General features: G+C 55.8%; 1 protein-coding gene across 3 annotated transcripts in view; it reads left to right on the forward strand.

Annotated features, from left to right (window-relative positions):
• Positions 1 to 565: 565 nt before the first annotated feature.
• The window catches only part of FLT4 (fms related tyrosine kinase 4), a 55828-nt gene continuing 35750 nt past the window's right edge, over positions 566 to 20643 (forward strand). For 2 of the 3 annotated variants that reach the window (XM_027895307.1, XM_027895308.1), the window contains exon 1: positions 579 to 682. In XM_027895307.1, the coding sequence (XP_027751108.1) occupies positions 625 to 682 (58 nt within the window). In that variant the 5' untranslated portion in view covers positions 579 to 624. Of the gene's footprint in view, positions 683 to 20643 lie in introns of all 3 variants that reach the window. The other variant, XM_027895306.1, reaches the window with a different exon arrangement.

The following is a 20643-nucleotide window of genomic DNA, read 5'->3' on the forward strand; positions in this document are numbered from 1 at the left end:
ATGTGTTCGTTCGCATGAGGTGCATGGACACTGAGGTGAGAGGGTGTTCGTGTGCGTTCCCTCTGCCCTGAGAGGCCGGGATGTGCATGCAGGCACAGGCAAGAAAGCAGGCGACGTGCAGGCGTTCACACACAGGTGCAGGGGATGCACAGGGGTGCGCACAGGTGTGAATATAGACACAGGTGTGAGGGGTGCTCATGAATATAGACACAGGTGGGGGGAGTGCTCATGTGCCCACAGGTCAGGGGTGATGCAGACCCACACCCACGCACAGAGGTGGGGGGCACACTTGCCGCCAGCTGCTGGGTTGGCGACCCACGCACACAGGTGGGGACACCCATGTGCAGAGGGATGCCCACACCCCCGACGGTGCCCGGAGCCGCAGGTGCGCCCACCCCCCAGCTCGCTCCGCGCCCCTCCCCGTCCCGCCCCGCCCGCCAGGCGCCCCGAGGCTCGGCGGAGGGCGGCGGGCAGCCCGGGCGGGCGGAGGAAAAGGAAGCGGCCCCGGTGTTCCCCGCCCGCCGCCGCCGCGCGTCGCCGCAGCTGGGGCGCGGCGGGAGCAGAGCTCGGGCGCGGGGCGCTTGCACCGCTCCGCATCGCACGGACCTGCCGGCAGCCCCGGAGATGAGGAGAGTTTGCACGCTGCCCCTCTGGCTCTGGCTCGGCATTGTCTCGGAAGCAGGTGAGCTGACGGGGCTGCGGGGCTGCCCTGCCCGTTCTGCCGCCCACCCCGCACCTGCGGGCGCGCTGGGGACGGTGCTGCTCCGGCAGAGCGGGACGGGACGGGACTCGGCGCTGCCATCCGTGTGTCCCCCAGACCCCGGAGGGACCCGCACTGTCCGCCAGGGCGTTCCTCACCACGGACGGGGATATGCTGTGCCGCGGCGCTGCCTGTCCCGGGCACCCCCATCCCCGGCGGGGAACGGCGCGCTCGGCTCCGGCGTCTCCCATCCCCGTCAGGGACCGGCACAGTCCGTCCCGGGGTTCCCATCCCCGTCGGGAACCGGCACAGTCCGTCCCGGGGTTCCCATCCCCGACGGGGACTGGCACAGTCCGTCCCGGGGTCACCCATCCCCGACCGAGACGCGCCGGGGGGCCCGCCCGGGTGTCCCCGACGGCGGTGACAGCGTGTCCGCAGCGAGAGGACGGGACGGGAGGACCCTGCTGCTGTCCCCACGGGGTCCGGGGCTGGGGGGAGTCCACGCCGTGCTCGTGCCGCGGGTGTCTCGCTGCGAGCAGGGAGAAACCTCAGGGGAGGGATGGCCCTGCGCAGGGACGCGCCCGGCCGGAGGACAGGCTAGAGGCCAGTCTGGGCTCTGTTTATTTATTTTTTCACGCACAGGGTCATTAATTTGTGTGCGCCGGGCAGCGCGTTGGGGAGGAGGCCGCGAGGAGGCGGGGGTCCACACCATGCTGTCCAGCCTGCCTCTCCCAGCTCTGGTCCGCCTGGGAAGTCACCCAAGGCAGATCCCAGTGAACTTCCCGTAGCGCTTCTGGGGCAAAAGGCTGTTGGGCAGAGAGTCAAACCCTCGGCCACAGCTTGGGCCAGGTGGGTGTGGGGCCACTACGGAGATGGGGCTGCAACACCCATACAGAGAGCAGGGACTGTGGGGCAGGGCAGAGCTGGGTGGGCACTGCCACGGCAGCAGGGACAGGGCACCCCAAAAGCTACCCCCAGAGGAGCTCCTGCTTGCACAAGTAGAGCATTTACAGCCCCAATCAGAGCAAGACCGAAAAAAAAGTTAGTGATGATGGAAGCGTCCAACATGGGAAGATGAATTTTGGGAGTGTAAATAGAATTTTCTGTAGCTTCAGCTCAGTGACTCACTGTCACTGGTGGCATTTGCTGCCGTTGCTGAGCTGAGCTCACGGGAGGGTTGCAGAGGTGCGGCATGGACAGCATCACCAGCAGCATCACTATCAACCTGCTCTGCCCAAAATGCTGCTGATAGCTCTGGTGCCGTGGGGCTGAGGGACCCAGCGGGAGCTCCAGGAGGCCGGACAGAAAGGGACCTGCTGCTGGTGGAGTCACGGCAGGAGCTGCAACTGTTCAAAGCTCTCCTGTTAGCAATTTGTAAAGCGTCGTGTAGCTGTTCTCGGGTTCTTTCATCTCCTGGAGGTGCGGGAGCAGTGCCTGGGAGGCTCTGGCCAGCCTGGCTGCGTGCTGTGTGGCCTCGCCAGCGCAGGGCTGCGCAGAGCTTTGAAGCTCTCGGTGCTGACTGATTAGTGCAGCAACGGAGAATGATGTGAAGCTCAGCTGGGGGATTGTACCCTGGGAATTTGCTTCCTTTTCTTCCATTCTACCTGAGATCAATTTGTCAGTGTGTGAAGGGCCCACAAATTCCTCATTAATCATAATCCCAACTGGGTGCAAATGTTTGCTCCCCTTGAAAGTAGGGATTGAGGTGTGAGACTGTTCCACCTGGGAAGGACAAAATACTCATCTGAGCATCATGAAAGGTCTCTTCTGGCACTGCGTCCTTCTCATTCCTGCACCCCAGTGCCTCATTAAATGGGCCAGCAAGAGCACACAGCTCTTACACATTCCAGCTGCCCAGTGCACCCAGGATGGAGTGGTTCTGGGGAGCTGCCCTGTGCAGGCAGCGGGATGTGGAGAGCAAGCAGAGGTCCGGCCCCATCATCCCAGGGCCCTTCGAGGTAACACTGTGGATGGTGATGAGAGTGTGTACTCACTCAGCCAGCATCCTCTGGGCACAGAGCAATGCTGAGCATCCCACAACCAAATAATCCCGCTGGGGACGCTGGATTGACGCTTCCAAGAGCGTTTGCCCTTTTGCATGAGGGAAGGGCCCGTGCTTGTGTAGGACCTGAGCCGATTGCGTTGGCTGCCGCCACCTGCCCCCCTCTAGGATCACACAGACCCCCCGGCCGGGCGCTCGGACGGCCCCGCGCTGGCCGTGCCAGCAGCAACAGTTGCCTGCGCAGCTGGGATTTGAAGCGGTCGCTTTATTGCAAGTAATAAACATGGGCTGTTTCAACAACACCCTTTCATGCAACAGGCACGAGTGCACAGCAAACCCCGCTCGGGCTCAACCCGGCTGCTGTCAGCAATGAGGCTCCCAAGGGGAGGTGGGTGACGGGAGGGATGCAGCCCGTGGTCCCTGGGGGGCTGCCAGGGAGGGGCCAGCCATGGCTCCTGTGCCCTGCTGTCTGCTTAAGGATGATTTAGGGTGAGTGGGCTGCAACTACCGCCCTGGGATTTGGCACGGGCACGCGAGCCCACGGCTCAGTGCCTGCACAAACACCCACCGGGGCGTCGGTTGCTGAGCTCAAATTGACGTCTGGGCAGGGGGACACTCCCCCAGCAGCCAGTGCAGACTGGGTGGAGGGGGCTTCCTCCAGCATGCCCCATTCCACTCTGCTGCTTCTCTCCCATGGACTTGCTCCAAGCGAGATCCCTGTCCTCAGGGTTTCTCTTGGCCCTGTGTTGGTGTGGTGTTTTCCAGGGCAGGCGTGGGAAGGGCAGGTGCTCCCAGCCGACCAGGAGGGAACAGGCTGTTCCCAGCGTCCCAAGGCAGTTCCTGGGGAGGGAAAGGGAGAGTGGGATCCCACGGGAACGGCATCAGGACGGGGCTGTGGCCAGGCAACAGTTTCTCCGGTGCCGTGCGGGACATCCGCAGCACTCAGGAGGTTGCCTTGCAGAGCAGGAGGGGGCTCTTGGTGGGTCCCCAGGTCTGCCCAGCTCAGCAGTTTTGGGGATCAAGGTGAGCCACAGAGACAGCACCCACCTCACCCACCTTCTCCTCAGCCACTCCAGCTAGCACAGCAGAGGCATTCCCAAATAAATAGGGTGCCTTTGCAATCAGCCTGCTGGGCTGAAACAGCCCCAAGCAATGGGGGCAAGTAGAGGGGCTCCCTCACCCCCAGTTTAGGGGAGCTGTATGTTTGAACTGGGGAGGGGGGAAAACTGCAGTAAGCCAGCGGTGATGGGGATCCCAAGAGGTCCTGCATGTGTGGGGAGAAGCAGAAATCCCTGCAGTGGCTGGACCCTACGGGCTGCGCTGCCCATGGAGGGTGGGGAGCCAGCAGTCGTGGTGGTTTCCGTGTGAGGAATGACTAAACGTCACAGGGCTCTTCCGCTGGGAAAGACGGGCCGGGGCGTTGTGACTGAGGGCTGCGAAATCACAGCTCACCCGGAGAAGGCAGTTCCTGGTGGGTTCCCATGCCGGGAGGATGTGGAGTGTAGTGGGAGGCTGGTGGCTTGTTGCACGCTGCCACACAGCAGTGGAGCTCGTCACCACGGGGCCCTGGGGGTGTGAGATGTTTGCCTGGGTCCGTGGGCAGTTGTGTGTGGAAAAACAGATGATTTTGCGAGGAAAAAATCCACAGGTGGTTAGTTAAAGCTGAAAGCCCTCTTTCTGACTCTGGACTGTGAGCCAGAGGTGTCCAGTGCCATGTTTCTCCTTGACCCGCCCCAGCTACCCCCGCAGCTCCTGCAAATCTCTGGCTGGGTGAGGGGCAGCGGGCAGCCAGGTACGTCTCGTGCCAGCTGAGTGCCATGGGGTGCACTCTGATGTGTGCCAGGGTCTGCTGGGGGGACCAAAGCTGAGCCTTACCCTAGGCCAGAGCTGGAATTATCTTTTGTCCTTCATTAGGAAAAGAAATACTGCTGCAGCTGCACTGGCATCTAGTGACTGGTTAAATGAATTCCAGGATTTTTATTGCCTCTGGCTATCCCGGACCTTTGTTTCTTGTTTCACGTTGTTAAAAGAGGGGGTTAGCCAGGTCCCAGGGGGGCTTTTTTCTCTCTGGTCAGAATAGTTGTGATGTTTTCGGTGTTATTGCCCATCTGCGGTGCCTCATTGTTAGCGCAGAACAGTGGAAGCGGAGATGGCGGGTGGTCAAGTCGGCAATGGGGCACGAACCCTCCAGCCCAGTGTGGCCACTCGCCTTGTCGAGGGGGCTGCGGGCAAACTGCTCCATCTCTGGGTGCAAGTTCAGCGGGAGGAAAGTGAAAAGCCGGCCCTGTGGCAGCTGATGCTGAAACTCCCACTAAGTTTTATAAGCTGAGGATATTAAGTGGGGAGTCTCGGAGCCTCTCCTGGAGTCGTTTCCCTGCTGAGGTAGCAGAAACAGGTTTCAGCCAGTGACTTGTATTTCACCTTACAGCTTCTCCCACGTGTGAGTTGTTTTTCTTGCTGTGTTTCTGCCTCCCTCCTTCCAGGGTGAGGATCCCTCGCACGGGCTTTGTGGCCAAGCCTGGAGGTGCCATGGGACGGACATCATGTGCTAATGAGGGAGGATTGGCTTAGGGGGTCAAGAAAACACTGTAAACTGGGCAAACAGAGAGAATGGAATGGTGGGGAAATGCAAGAGATACTCTGAGCAAGTGTTGTGTTCTCCCCTTTTCTAAGCATGTAATAACCAGGCCCCTGCTCCTCCTCCCGTGCAGTGAAAGGCAGTGAGGAGCCCAGGGCTGTCCCCAGGAAGGACCATGAGAAAGGGATGAGTGGACTGCAGACTGTCCTGTTACTGATGAGCAGAGCCTTGGTGTGAGCAGAGAGAAAGAGGAGATGAGATTTTATCTGTTTACAGCAACCAGGCCAGAGCTGGTTGCAGCTCTTGGGAGAGCCTGGAAAACCCCAGTTCTGTTTCAGCAAGAGAATAAGCTCAACTCCACTCCTGGTCTCAGTGCATGCAAAGAGGGAAGTGGTCGAGTAGATCACTGATGCTTTGGGGACCTGCTGCCACCATGCAAGCTGTAGCTGCCTACCCAAGTGCAGGTGTGGAGGGGCTGAGCCTTCTCCTGGCCGTGGCTCCAGCTGGATGGGTAAACACCAGCTGGTGCACTTGGTGTGCCCACCTCAGTCTGTGGTGCCAGTGCTGGTGACGCAGCACCCAGGCACTGTCACACCACGGCCACAGTGCCCTGCACAGTGAGCCCACCTGCCCAGCAGGCTCCAGGGATCAGGGCATCCCCCAGGGAAGGGTTAAGCGAAGAGGAGCAGTGCTGATGCCAGGCTGGGTGTCCAGGTTCTCCCTTGGTGGAGGTCAGTGGTGGTTCATGGGAAAGGAAAAATTGGCAGCTGGGCCGGATGTCCCTGCATTTCCCCTCTTCCTGCAGCCGCCTGAACGATGTTCCTTATTTAGCTTTCCTGACGGACAGGAGGAATCTGATGGCGGAAACTGTCACTGCCTGATAACAGCTCAGGGACCCCTTTATGATGGGCGGCACGGCAGGGAACAGGGCAGCGCTCCCCTGGCCAGGAGGGGACAGCCAGGGCTGCCCTTTCCACCAGGTTCCTGGGGGCGGCTGCGGGCAGGGCGGGAAGGGCACTCGCAGCCTCTCCCTTGGTGTTGCTTTGTGTACAAACTCCCTCAGTGCTGTCTAATTGGCTCTTTTTTTTCTTTCTCTCTTTTTGGTGAGGCATCTGAACTGATGGGAAGGGTTGTGGATGGAAAGAGGGGAGGCATTATGCAAAACCACTCTGCCAAGGTCTGAGACCAGATGAGACTTTGTACTCACTGGGAATGAGGATATGAAGGGCAGCCAGGGCTGGGATGTTTCAGCAGGAGCTGAGAGTGATGACCAGTGCCAAGAGTTGAGCACACATCAGTACTGGGAGCAGCTCCCATACAATAACGTTCTGCCCAAGCAGATAAACAATGCAAAGGAGATGTTCCTGCATATTTTATTGTTCCCAGCTTTCTCTCTATGGAAGATGGCATCTTGTTAGTGTCTGAGCCATTCTCTTATATGTGCCCATGGTGACCAGCCTCAAACCACAAAAGGTCCTGAAATACAGCTTGTGTGTCAATGTATCCATTGATTTTTATCTTGCATCTGTGGAGGCCACCAGGCTGTGCTCCCATACCAAAACCAGCATTGTTTCCATGGCAATTAATGTATTTTAAAAGGGTGGAATGTACAGTGAGGCTGTATTTTTTCAAGAACAAGCCTTAAGCAAAGCAGCCTTTGCCACTGGATGGGACATTGGACTTCGTTCAATGCCCACGTTGGCATTGCTGTGCTCTGTGCTGGGAAACAGGACATGGTGAGCTGGCTCAGCTAGGCTGGGAGGCACAGGGCTCCCTCAGACCTGTGCAAAGGCCACACCACAGCCTTGCACCCTGAGATCACCAGTCCTCTGCTGCTCAGGGCTCTGTGTTCCCTGGCGTGGTCAGAGCTGCACACTTCGAAGTGCATCTCTGATGATTTTGGCTTTAGCTGAGCGATTTTAAAAATCTCGCTGCAAGATGTAAGACCTCAGCAGGAACTCACAGGGGTTGTTTTGGTGCTCTCTGAGCGATCCAGTATATGACCAGGTCACCCACCTGAGCATCTGTGAGTCGCAGGACTGAGGTTTGGATCATCCACATGTGCTGGTGCTGCAGGACCAAATGCTTCTCCCTTCAGCCAAGTTCAATTTCCTTTTGTGTTTGCTTTCTGTCAGCAAACAGCACAAGGAGGGAGACTGGTGTGAAGGGAACTGCTCTATCAGTCCATGTGTATTCAGATACTGCTCTGCCTGTGTCACAGGTGTGTGCAAGGCTGGCAACCATGGGAAGGAAGCAGAAGCTCCTGCCCCAAACCTCAGGGCACATTTCAGGTGGCCGTGCTTGGGGATGAGGTACCCATGGGAGATAACAGGGCTTTTCATCCCCCTGGCTATTCTGAGGCAGAAAAAGCAGCAAAATTCCTATTGCAAGTTGTTTAAAATGGTACGTGTTTCTTACGGTGTCACTTCCTATTGTGATGCGCAGATGCCACTGCAGCAAGATGAGTTAACTTCCTGCTACACCTTCCTGGGTAGGAGTCATCTCACCCAGCCCCTCACGTAAAAGTTTGGTGTAGAGCCCAAGGCGCTTGCTTTACGCTCAGCAGGGCAGGAGCAAGACTTTTTTGGAGATGCTCCAACCCATCCTCGAGGAGGTGTTGAAGGAATTGCCTTTCGGGAGGTCAAAGCTGAGACTGCCCCCAGCCCTCACAGTGTCCACACACATCCATGTCCCCAGGACTGGCACTGTGCCTCTGCCAAGTTGAATTTAACCCCACAATCCACTCTCTTCCTCACTGGCCAGCCTGGCTCCCTCCCCCTCAGCAGCTCACAGCTGCAGGAGGGGACAGGCACTGCCTGGCCGAGGGTAAAACAGAGGAGCAGCATCAACCAAAACAACCGACGGCCCCAGCCTCGGGAGACATGGCCAGGAGGAGGCTGGGAGGCAGTGGGATCATGTGGAGTGAGCAGTAGACAAAGGAAGGAAGTTTTTATTACTGGGCCAAATCCTGAGATCCTTCATCTGTATTTAGGCCAATGTCTCAATGACTTCAGTGGAGACTGGTCTGAGTAAAGAGAGAAGGAAGGGCTTCAGGATCTGGCCCCTGAATAACTGTGTCACGTGGGAAGTTTATACAGAATTTGCAAGCTCATGATGGCTTTGCTGAGTGACCAAGGGTAACCAACAACCATGGCAGCCAGGCCTCCCCCCTGGACCACTGTCCCCTTCCTCTCTGGGGTCCTTCCCCACCCTGCAGTGGGTTCACCTTTTTTGGCTGCTGTCTGGGCTTGTCAGAGCTTGGCAGACCCTGCAGGGCAGAGCCAGGTGCCCTGAACTGGGCAGTGGCTCCACAGGTTTGTAAAGGTCTGTAGTGTGCTGACAGTGAGATTTGGCTCCAGGCTTGGCTCTCCATCCGAGACTTGTTTTCCCCATTCCTGAAACACTGGCATCCTCTGAGATGGATGGAAGATGTAGTGACCCAAAAAAATAAATACTGATGAAAATGCAGGTCAAGTCAGTAGTTTCCGTGAGTGACAGTAAATCTTGACATTTACTGAGCTAAGAAGGTTGGGCACGAACTGTGGTTTGTGCTCGGATTTGGAAGCTGCCAGCTCAGAGCGAAATCGCACCCAGCGGAGGTGACGGCATCCAGTGCCTGCAGGAATCCATCACTCAGCCGGAGCAGAGTCCCCAGGGAGGTGTAACTGGGGCTAAGTGCCCATCATCCCTTCACCAGGCTGCAGGCCCTGGCCCTCGGGAAGCAAAGGGCAGAGGTTTAATGGCATGTCCCGAAAGTGTGGCAGCCAGCTGGACGGTGGGACGCTCCCACGGGAGATGCAGGCGTTTGCTCCAAGGAAATCCCTGCACCGCTGGGCAGGCGGTGCAGGATCCTTGTGCTGGGATGAAGCAGGGGGGAAGCAACCACCTTGCCTCCAAAGGGAGTTACTCAGCAATGCCTTGTAAAGTGATTTAGCTAACGGAGTGTGTTTCTGGGCCTGATGGCTCCTCACTGGCTTTGTTGGCTCTTGCCAAGCTGTCAGAATTGAGGAGTCCTGGGATGTAAGTGCTGGGTCTGGCAGCACTGCCAGTGCTGGGATGGGGTCAGGGCATATCCTGGTCTTCATGTCCCCTCTGTGCTGTGACATTCCAGAGTGCAAGGGAAGGGGAGCTGCCTGTTCCGGGCAGGCAGGCAGGCAGGCTCAGACCCAGGATATGTCCCCTGGGTGACAGACCTGCAGTGGGATTTTCACCACCATGTTTGGTTACTCCTGTGCTACAGAGACCAACAGAGGTAGCACTGTTAGTGCTACACTGGGGGTAGCCTGGCATCCCCAGTTTGAACACCTGGTGATGGAGTTTGATGTTCCTCAAAGCCCCTGGGTTGTAGGGAGTCAAGAGCCTTTCCAAAGAAATGGATCACACCAGGATTGCACCCAGCCCAGGACATGATCCCTGCTCCCAAGGTGCCTGTGTTGCCCAGGGTTGCCCCTCCACAACGCTCAGCATTTCACAGTATTTATGGCTGCTCCTCACCCTTGGCTGCTTAGACAAATAAAGCCTGGTGCAGCCTGAGGCAGTTAATCCCTGGCTTTCCAGCCTCCCAGCAATAACAAGGCCTGGGTGGCATTTCAAAGTATGCACTGGGGGAGAGGGGGAGTGCCTGGATCTATTTTTTATACGGTGGGGGAAATCCAAGCCTGCCTTCATTGAAGATAAGCGGCGTTGGCCGGGCTGGGCTCCGGCTCAGAGGTTGTAGCGGTGATGGAAGGCAGGAGACTCCGCACAGCGTTGGCCCCACGGTAACCTCTGCCAAAAGAAAAACACTCCTAATACAATAGTGGATTTAAAAAAGAAAAAAAAAAAAAAGAAAAATAAACAGGGCCCCACATGAACTTAGGAAACCTGTTCTGGCACGAAGAGCGATGTGCATGGTGAAATGACCTGAGTGGCACCTGGAAGGACTCTGGTCTCCAGACCCGCGTTGCTGTGAGTAGGAAAGGGCCAGTATCTGTCCTCGACCCCTTGGTCCAGTGTGGTGCCAAAACGGTGCCGCTGCCAAACGGCTTCTGCTGCCTCTGTGGTCGAAGCCAACGTGCCTTCCCTTCGTTCACGCCTTGGATTCCCGTGGGGCTGGAAAGGCCATCCCCAGCCTCGCCCCACGGCTCTGAGCACCAAGTACTTCATGGTGACCAAACAGGGACAGCCGAGGAAGTGTCGTGTTGTTTCTTTAGCGCTGTTTCCCTGTGAGTACTTGTGCTCCTTGGGTGGAAGTCATTAGCATGTGTAAACGCTTCCTTCCCATCGCGTCCGCTTGCGTGCTCTTCCCACTGCGCTGCGTGGCAAGGGAAGCACCTTTGAACGGGAAAAAACAGTCAGCTCTGAGTACTAACAAGAGTAACTGGGTGTTTATGCAACTTGGTCACCCTGTTGTAAGCTATTTTTAAAAAGCAGCAGAAGGGGGTTTAGCTGACTGGCCTTCAAACAGCGCCAGAGTCCAACGCTGCCATTTAGGCTGGGCGTTTCGTTGTAGGAATTGTGCTATGATATACAAAGTGTGACATTTCCAACTCAGCCTTTCTTGGAAGGGAATTAAATTAGTTTCATAGCTGCGCAAGGGGTGTTACGTGGAGGTGGAGAGAGAAATCTGTGCAGATGTTAAACAGCCAGCTAATCTCAAGTGACGCGAATGCCCCGATCCGCTTTGGCTCTCGGAGATGATGATTATCATCTCCTGCTGCAGCGGGTCCTGGCTTGTGGTCACAGCTCTGTGCCAAGAGAAACTGAGAGCATGTGCATCTGTAACTTGCCATCAATGCCCTGGACAGCCCCACGGGGCCAGATTTCTTCCCACTGCTCCGAGTCTCTCCATCTTTAAGTGTCTTTGCCCAGCAGGGAGCAGATGGGATCACTGACCTGGGGGTGAGGAACAGAGCCCTCTGTGGGGGGAGAGATTTGCTGTGCTCTTTAGAGCCCATCTCTCTTGGGGATTCTTCAGAGAACAGAGTAAGATTTTTATCAACCACATCAGGGAAGGCTCTGGGTTTGGGCAGCTCTGGCTGCTTTCAAGGATGGCAGAAAGCCAAGCTGTGCAGTGTTTTCCAGGAGGGTTGAAATTTCTTATCTCCTACGTGCTGTAGGTGCATTTACTCCAGGGATTCCACCTCCTGTCCTGCTCGTGCAGACGCCAGGAGGGCTCTTAGATCTGCAGCGAACACTCAGAACTCCTCTGTCAGCCCTCTCTGCTTGTGCACGTCTGACCTCGTACCTGAGCCTTCCTTCCTCTGCCGCTACCTCTGATGACTAATTCTCCTTTGAAGAGTGTGTGCCTGTGATCTTCCTGCCTCCCCTCATGCCCACCCCTCAGAGGGGTCGTGCAGACGCTGTGTGTGCACGTGCAGGTGTGCATGTGAGAAGCTGGAGGAGGGCTCGTGCTCCCCAGGCAGCAGCTCTCTCTATGCCCGTGACCACTCTTCCCTCTTTATTATTATTACTATTATTATTATTATTATTATACTTGGTGCTTGAAACCCCTGCTTTGATAATCAGGAAGTTTAAATTCCTCCTGCATTTCAGTTGTGCTTCCTACTTTCTGGACCCATCCGAGTCTAATGTAGCTTTTCGTGCTGCATTGACTCTGGGACAAATTAATTTTCTTTGTTCCCTGTTATCTTTAACTAGAAGGAATAAGGATTCCTCCTTTCTTGCACACGTATGTGTTTTTCCAAGTGAAAGCAGCCCAGTTTCTGTGACTCAGGCAGGGATGGAGGTAAAAGGAAGCTGCAAGATGGGCTTGCTGGGAGCCTGGAGCAGATGGGGAGTTGAATCCAGGTTTGCCAAGGCCAAGTAATCATCTAATTGCAAAACTATTTTTTCTCCACTTACCCAGTTCATCCATCAGCTTCTCTTGCACTCTGCAGCTGGAGAACAACTCGAGGGTGGGTTGTGTTGCAGGGAACAGGCACTGCCAGCTCCAGGGCAGCTGTTTGGTTTGAGGGCTCTGAGTTGATTTCAGTTCACAGCTAGGTAGCAAACATCTGGATGCAGATTCCAGGGACATGAAGATGGAAGAGCAGGTCTTTTCCACTTGGTACAATACCTCCCAGCCCAGCTGCATGGCTTGCAGACCCCTGAAAAAGCCCAGCACAGTCAGCCTGGCGGAGCAGGCTGGGCAGGAGGCAGGCAGGGTCCCCAGGCTTCGCTCACATGGGGGAAACCTGCCTTGAGTGGGGTACAGGGGTTTCTTTAGTGTCCTGCTCAGCCTGTCCATAAGCCAACAGTCTTGGGAAGAGTTAAACTTCAAAGGCCAGCAATTAAGCCCACACACATCAAGGAAAAAGCAAACCTGTGACTTGCTTTTTTCTTTCCAAACGCTGCTGCCCTTTTCTCTCTGTGCTCAGTGCCGACCCTCAGGCTCCGTCTGACTTCCCAGTCAGCTGCCTCTGCCTCTTCATCTCCCAGCAAGAGTTGGATGCTGAGGCCTCACATAGCTTGAACTTCATCTTCCCCCAGCAGCACACCTTCAGTTTGCTTTGACAGGACTTCACCTGAGCCTCTGGCAATGGCTCATGATGGTCTCCTCTCTGCTCTTTCTTAGGCCTTTCCCTTCCTCTGTGTCCATGCAGCAAAGTCATCAGCACAAGCTTTTCCCAAGCCACTTGCCCAGGAATCCCAGACCCCAACTGCCCATAGGGGGATGTCCTTGGCCCTTCCCAACCATCCATTCGTGCTGGCAATGCCTGTGTGCCAGGTATTGGACTTGGACCAACACTCATTTCACACAAGCTGTGGACCATCCCTTGCATCCCTTCAGGTTAGGGATGTAATGAACAGTGCTAATTGCTGTTATCAGTCCCCTAAAGCCATTCGATCCCTCTGCTCTCTCTACACCCCGTTAATCACATCCTGCGGGGGCAGAAAATGTGAGCAGGGCAAGATTTTGAAAGAAGTAAATTAAAAGAGGAAGAGAAGCAACCTGACAGTCCTTAAGATGTGGGAGGATAATTTTAATTGAGTTTTGCAAGGGTTTAGCCATGCAGTTAATAGGGGCCACTGGAAGAGGGCTGGCTATGTATGCTAAGCAGGACGACTCTCCCTGGGCTCCTGCAAAGCCGTGGCAGTTGGGCAGGTCTGAGGATTTCTGCCCCTTAGGGAGTGAATCCTGTGGGCAGAATAGGTCCTGTTCCTGTCTGAAGGCTCTGGGCTCCCCCTCCCCTCCCTGCGAATCCCGCTGAGCTGGAGCTGCCCTCTGAAATGTCAGGGAGAGGAAGCAATCCTTGGCTTGTTAGTTTCTACAAGGAAATAAAACACACAGATGGCTCGAGCATCCTCTATCTCAAAGGCAGGAAAAGGATTCTCCGGGCAGGAGCAGGCAGCCAACAAACCCGGAGCGATTCAGGGAATGGGGGACCAAACAAAGCGGCGTCTGGCCAGCCCTGGCCCTATAGCAGAAAGGGTGGGCCGGCGGCCACCGAGGGGAAACCAGCCCTCTGATGTGCCGAGCATCCCTCGCCGGAGCGAGGGCAGCGAACAGCCGCTCCCCTGGGGCCCGGGGAGGCTGCTGACAGCAGAGATCCTGGAGGAGGTCTGCAGGGTGGCCCCGGCTGACCCGCTGCCCCAGGCCGGACATGTGGCTACCTGACACGGGCTAACTTTGGCTCAGGACGGAGCCTCTCGGGGAGGATGGAGTAGGGAGCGAGCGCGGGAGGGGGGGGGTTGAGGGTAGGGAGAGGAAAGACGGCAGGAGACAGAAATGCAAACATGGCCTGACAGCCGTGGGGCAGGGGGAGGGGAGGAGGAAAAAGCAGGGTAAACCTGGCAGGATGGAGCAGGAAACCAGGCTGGAGCGAGCAGGGCGATGGTGAGATAGTGCTTCCTGCCGAGGGAGAAAGGCAGACAGATCAACGCTCCCAGCCGGGCACTCGCTGACCCCTCATTGGGATGCTTTGCGATGACGTGGTGGCAGGTCCCTGGAGCAGAGCAAAGTCCTATAAACAGGTGAGAGCATGGTCAGGCATTGGGTGTAGCCGTGCTCTGTTTCCCAGGGCAGTTGACTTGGGAAATACCCTGTTATAAATCCCTGCCTGAAGGCACTGATGGACCAGGAATAAAGAATACAAGGGTAACTTTGGTCCTCAGGAGAGCCTGTCTGTCTTGAAAGTGTCTCTTGCTTTTGAACCTCTTTGTTTCTGTCCCCGATGGACTCCAAGCTTGGAAGCTGAAAAGCTGAAGGAGCTCAGAGAGCTTGTGACATTGTCTGCCTCGTTCCCTGTCAGTGCAGGTTGTTATGAGATGCCAGAAAAGAACCAGTTAATTAAAGTTTATCAGCCATGAGAAGCTAAACAGACCCTTTGGGGTGCATGCACTGAGGCCAGGCAGCCTGTTGGACTGAGGCTGTGGCACTGCCTGGCTGTACCCGTGGGCATGGGATCTGTGGCTGTGGTGCCAGAGAGTGCCAGGGGCTGGGGAAGCAGAGTGGAATGCCCATCCTGTGGTGCTGCTGCTCAGGCTGTGGCTTCTGCTTGCGTTTTGACCATGCTGCTGTTGTGTAATGTGCTGCTCACATCTGTGTGCCCTCCCCATTCCCCTCGCCCCTTGGCTGCTGGGCAGGGGGATGCTTTGTCTGTGTCTCCCCTGGCTGCAGGTGCTGAGCTGGAGGAAAGCCCTCTTTCTTCACTCCCCAAATGCTCTGCTGTTTGGACACCCGTCCTTCCTCCTTACCTGGCATCGCTGCAGAGCCAGGGTGTTTGGGGCATCTCCGAATCTGGTGCCAAGAAAAAAAGCATTTCCACCAGCTCAGGTGGTGCTCTGATGGCCTTTTTCTCAGCCCTCGTATTGGTCTCTGCTCAGGGGACTCCTGCCTCCATACACCAACTTTCTCACAAAGGTTTTGGGGCAAAAATGATGTCTCATTATACTTTTGGTGTTGGACAGGAAGGATCAGACCCCCAATAATGAGAGTCACCTCTGTGTTTGTATTAAATGAGTTTCTGTAATTATTTTTCCCTTTTGTCCCTTGAAAAAGGACAGCCTGTCCTAGTTGAAGCAAAGGAACATCTGATGCTTTGGGAATATCCTCACAAAATGGTGAGGACACAAATCCACCACACTTTGATTTGGTGTTGTTTCAGGGCTTTGAGGTCCCTGAATGAAAGTGTGTAGGCTGAAGGAGCATTGCCTTGCCATTGGCACTGCCCATCGTGGGAAGAGGAAAGGTGCTGTCCTGGGCCTGAGCGAGCTCTTGATGTGTGGATTCAGTCGTGTGGCTGCTGGAGCACAACACTGGGCACACTGGGGCTCATCCTGCACTGATGGGCACAACCTGCTCCATTTTGCTGTCAAGTCCCACCATGGTTTGGGGCTCACTCTGCCCACTGTGAGGCTGGAGAGAAAACACCTGGTGCTTCATCCCTACATCGGCTGGAGCCTGACATTTATTTCTCAGCCTCGTGCCATATCTCACCTCTCCGTGAAACAAGCCTTCCTCCCTGCTGGCAAGCACCATGAGAAGGAAGAGGAGGAGCTGATGGCCCTATGTTTAGATTTCTCATGCTGCTGTGCCAACTGCCTGCTCCTTGTGTGACGTGGCACTCATGCCTTGCTGCTCCAATCCACAGCTGGATGCTTGCCCCGTGCATGACAAGTTGTTGCTCCACGGGAGAACTTCAACCCTGTAGGTGGGAAGTTGGCCCGGCTTTGCCTTCAAGCATGTGAACTTCCCACATGTCTGTGGGCAGCCACGGATCCCTCAGCACCAGGGCAGGGAGTTATATCAACACAGGGCAGGTGGGAAAGAGTAACTGGAGCAGAGTGGAACAATGGCACCTGCAGTGCTGGGGTTAGTTCCTGTGGGGTACATAAAATTTCAGCAGCAAATGCTGCCAATTTGGACAAGTCCAGCCTGGAAAGCTGGAGGAGAGGACTGCAGAAAGAGCAGAACCAGTGTTCTCCTTCCTCTCCCCCAGTGCCAGCTACTGCTGCTCTTCTGCATCAGAGAGGATCGTTCAGTCCCTGTTGGTCACCAAGGTACCAGAATTTTACTGCTGAGTGTCCAGGAGCAGGGCTTTGCTCACATAGTAACTGGTGCAAAAAAATCTCCCTTTTTTAGAAAATGTCCAAATCTGGTGTTCCTACCTTGTTTTGTTGGACAGACGCTCATTGATTAGGAATTTTTTTTTTGCTGAAAACAGCAAAGTAGAGATGGGGTAGTAGCACGGTTAGGGAAACTTTGCTGGGGAAAAGGATGCTCTTTTTTTCCCCTTCCAGCCTCTCTTTTGCCCTAGTAGAGCACTGAGTGGGCAGTGTGTGTTGGCCTGGGTACAGGGAGACAAGCAGGAGCACACAACCTCACCTGGAGCAGCTTTGCTTTGTGCATGTTCTCTTGCAGCTCTGGTCGCAGAGCCCCAAAGCAGTAAGTTTGGTGACCAGAGAGATCCAGCCCAGCACCGGGGAAGGAAGTCAGCAAGAAGGACAGAGTGTGAACAAAATCCCTCTCCGGAAAGGCGCCCCGTTAATCAGTCAGCGGGGCCGACTCAGCAGAGAGGGAGGGAAGGGGAAGCAGAGAGGGGCTGAGGTGGTGTGGGGAGGATTGGAGGGAGGATCCGGTGCAGGGCTTCCTGTGAGTGGAAGCAGACGGAGAGCAGGAGCTGTGCTGTGCCATCCTGTGCCATGCTATACCTGCACCTTCTGTCACGCCCAGCCCTTGACCTGTTCCCAAAGCCATCGCTCACTGCTGGCTCTGGCTCAGGTGCTTTTCTGCAGGGATTCGGTGTCTGCAGCTACCTCAGGGGAAAACCAAGTCCCACGCAAGGCTTTCCCACAACATGCCCAAGGGTGGAGAGATGAGGTCTGGAGCCTGCAAGATGCCCTGGTACTTTTGAGGGCGAGCATGGTGTCCCCGCCAGGCAGGGAGAGCCCTGGATGCAGGATGCAGTGGGCAGCCCTGCTGCCGTGCTGAGAGCAGCAGTGGTGTAAGCACAGAGAGAAGCAGCAGGGCCTGAAAATGATGGAGCTGCCAGTGATAAGGAGAAGGCCCTCGGTGCAGCCTGGCCCTTTTAGAGCCGCGTGCTGCAAGATCAAGGCTACAGAAACCGCTGGGAAATGTGCCTCTCTGGAAAAAGACAAGGTGTGAGTGGCTGTGGGATCCTGCTTCCTCTCACCGCATCCCATCAATCCCCCCTCTGTTTATTTTAATATCCTGCTGCCAACTTGCTTGGAAACCATCTTGAAAAAACAAAGCTTGCCGGGGCTGCCGCATGCCTTTTTAATTACATTAATGCTCTCCCCGTGCAAGGGCGCAGTTGGGTGTGCGGGAGAGAGCGGGCTCTGCTCAGAGGGCCGAGGAGATAAAGCATGGTTAGGGTTGGAGGTGGGGAAGGAGGGACTGAGAGAAGAGGAGACACTCCATGCTCTGGAGACATCTCCCTCGCACCCTGGGATTTGCCAGAGACACAAACCATCTGTGTGTCTTTTAGCAGAGATTTAATGGCCAAACCCAACACCAAGTTCGGCGCAGGAGGGAGTCATGGCAGGGCACACGCTCCCCCGGGGAGGAAAAGGGCAAGGGCAGCAATGGGGTGGGTCCATCAGCAAAGCACAAAGACTGATAGAGAATTTGGGTGTGGGGGGGGAAGCTCATGGCTTTGAAGACGCTTTTGCAGGCTGGGAGTAGCTCCATGTATCCTTTTGCCTGGCCTGGATGGCACGGGTGACTCTGGGCATTAGCATCCCAAGATGCCAGCCTTAGTGTGGGGCATCGGGGTGAGCAGTGGGTCCCCAGGGTGAGCCGGTGCCTGATGCAGGGAGTCCCCGAAGTTCCCAGCAATCTGAGGGCAGTGAGGAGGCTGGACAGCCGTGAGTGCTGGCCCAGCACTGGCTGCCAGCAGCGGGAGCGTCCCCAGCCCCGCGCCGCGGTGCTTTCGGAGCGAGCAGTGGCTCCTTTTCCTGTTGTACTCACGGAGGGCCATGGACAGGATGCATCTGCAGGAATCCCACAGCCTCAACCTGCACAGATCGTACTTTTCCTTTCTTCCCCTCCGCCCCCCGGTGTTGTTTGCTAGCAGGTCACCAGGCGGCACATGAAGGGAGGCAGGGGGTTATTCCTGCCGCCATCCTGCTCCCCCCGGGCCCAGCGGTGGGGCACAGCACTGGCTGAGAGGCTCCTGCTACCTTGGACCACTTAGTTGTTCAAGCATGGGGACCACTCCAGTTTTGAGACTTAATTTGGCTCCTGTCACAGCCAGCCCTGGAGCTGGCCATGACAGAGGGCTTTGGGGACTACCTTTCTGCTCGCTGCCCTAGAGCACGGAGATGGGGGTGAGAGGGTCTGCTGTCCCCAGCTGGCCCCATGCAAGCCATTACCTTCTGCATTTTGGGTTGAGCACTGTGGGGGTGGCAGGCACCCCTGGATGCTCCCTGGGGCCATGGATTGGGATGCTGTGGCCATCTGGAGTGTGGTGTTTGCACTGGGATAACCGCGTCCGGCATTAATAGGAAATGCAGCTTAGCGGACAGATTCCCTTCCCCACCCCCTTTTTTTAATAAGCCTTGTTAAATTTTGAAGGGATTTTACAAAAAATGTGGTCATTTATTTTCGCCGCCCGGGGGCACATTTTTGTGCGTGACGTCTGACGTCCCCTCTGCAGGGAAAGGGGGAGGTTGGAGGCACGAGGTGGGGTGCCCTGAGAAGCACGGGGTCCCAGAGACCACGGTGATGCCGACCCGACCCACGTGTTGAGAGACAAATGATGGCTGTTGTCGTCATTGTTGAGGACAGGCTGTGGGCAGCGGGACACACACGCAGGCAGAGGTGGGCCAGGGCAGCCCCTTGGCTGACTCCACCTCACGTGGGCAAGGGAAGAGGAGGCAGGAATGATGGGGGGAGATGGCCGGCACCCCGCCGTTGCCATGGGGGCAGCCACGGGGACACCCCCTCGGAGCGGCGCGCAGGCGGGAAGGAAGTGGAGAACAATCAGGGAGAGCAAGGCCGGCAGCCCCGGCCTGGCAGTGCCGGTGGTGCCGCTCAGCACGTCCCTCCACTGCCGTGTCCCCCTCAGCAACCTCTCCTTGGTGGCCGAGGGCCCTGACGGCTGTGTCAGAGAGGCTGGTGGCCATTTGATGCCTCCTGGGGCAGGTTTCCCCACAGAGAAGCATTCCTAGAATCATTGAATCATTGAGGTTGGAAAAGACTTCTAGGAGCATCAAGTCCAGCTGTTAACCCAGCACCACCTTGTTCACTGCTAAACCACGTCCCCAAGTGCCACATCCACATGTCTTTTGAACGCTGCCAGGGATGGTGACTCCACCACGTCCATGGGCAGTCTGTTCCAATGCCCGAGCACCCTTTCAGTGCAGAAACTTTCCCTAATATCCAATCTAAACCTCTAAACCTGGCACAACTTGAGGCCATTTCCTCCTATCCTAAGGCTCATGTGGCTCTACCACAGCGCTTCTGAGATCTGTGGTCCTCAGGTCGCAGTTTTGGAGGAGAGGTCTCACATAGTGCTCCTTCTGCTTGTGAAACCTGTGGAATCTCTGTGTTCTTGAGACCTCTCTGTCCTTGCCAGACCTCTCTGGTACCTGGGTTTGAATGTTACTAGGGAAGGAAACCAACATGCATAGAACGTAGAGTCAAAAGACCTCATGTTTTTGTAGAAAGTCGAGCTGGCACCATATTTTTGCATTCTTTTTTTCCTTAGCATTTAGCACCTACCCGAGCCACAGCTTCACATCTCATAACTCTTTCCCTCTATTTCTGGTTAGTTTCTATCCAACCCCCCCTCTATTTCTGGTTAGTTTGCTTGTTTTTGCTGTCAGTGAGACTTTTCTTTTGAATTATCTCACATCTCCAGAAGCTGGAGCTTTAAGATAAAGATCACGAAGTAATGACAGTCAGCAACACTGTGCTAATGAAAAACAACAGTAGTCTCTGAAGGTAACCAGTACTTCGAGATGTTTTGTCCGTGAGGAGCTCACTTAGGGTGCATGTCTGGCATGCCGGAGATGCAAGCACACAAAAAGTGGGACTCTCCCTGAAAAAAGGTGAAAGAAGACCATGATAATGTTTAACTGCCTGTCCTTGAGCCTGGATAATTTCACTCCCGGAATACCTGTCTGGTGGCACGGGGAAGGGGGCTGCTGCAATCCCCGGGGGTTTGGTCCTGTTCAGGTGACTGTACCTGAGAGTGTGCCAAAGGAGAGGGGCATTCCATGAATGCCTGCTGGCTCCAGAGAGCACCCCTGTGCCAAAGCAAGAGTTTTGCATTTCTGGTATCTGGGCATCCCTGATTTGTCCTCCTGATTACAGTGTATAGAAAAATCTCCTGCCAGACTCCCTCTGGTTACCAGAGAGGATAATTTCAGAGCCTTAGCCCAAGCAAACTCAATCTCATTTGCCTGGTGAGGAAT

Source organism: Empidonax traillii, unplaced genomic scaffold (assembly GCF_003031625.1).
Source record: "Empidonax traillii isolate 1590-97213 ecotype Southwest subspecies unplaced genomic scaffold, ASM303162v1 scaffold455:size476776, whole genome shotgun sequence".
Taxonomy (NCBI): Eukaryota; Metazoa; Chordata; class Aves; order Passeriformes; family Tyrannidae; genus Empidonax; species Empidonax traillii.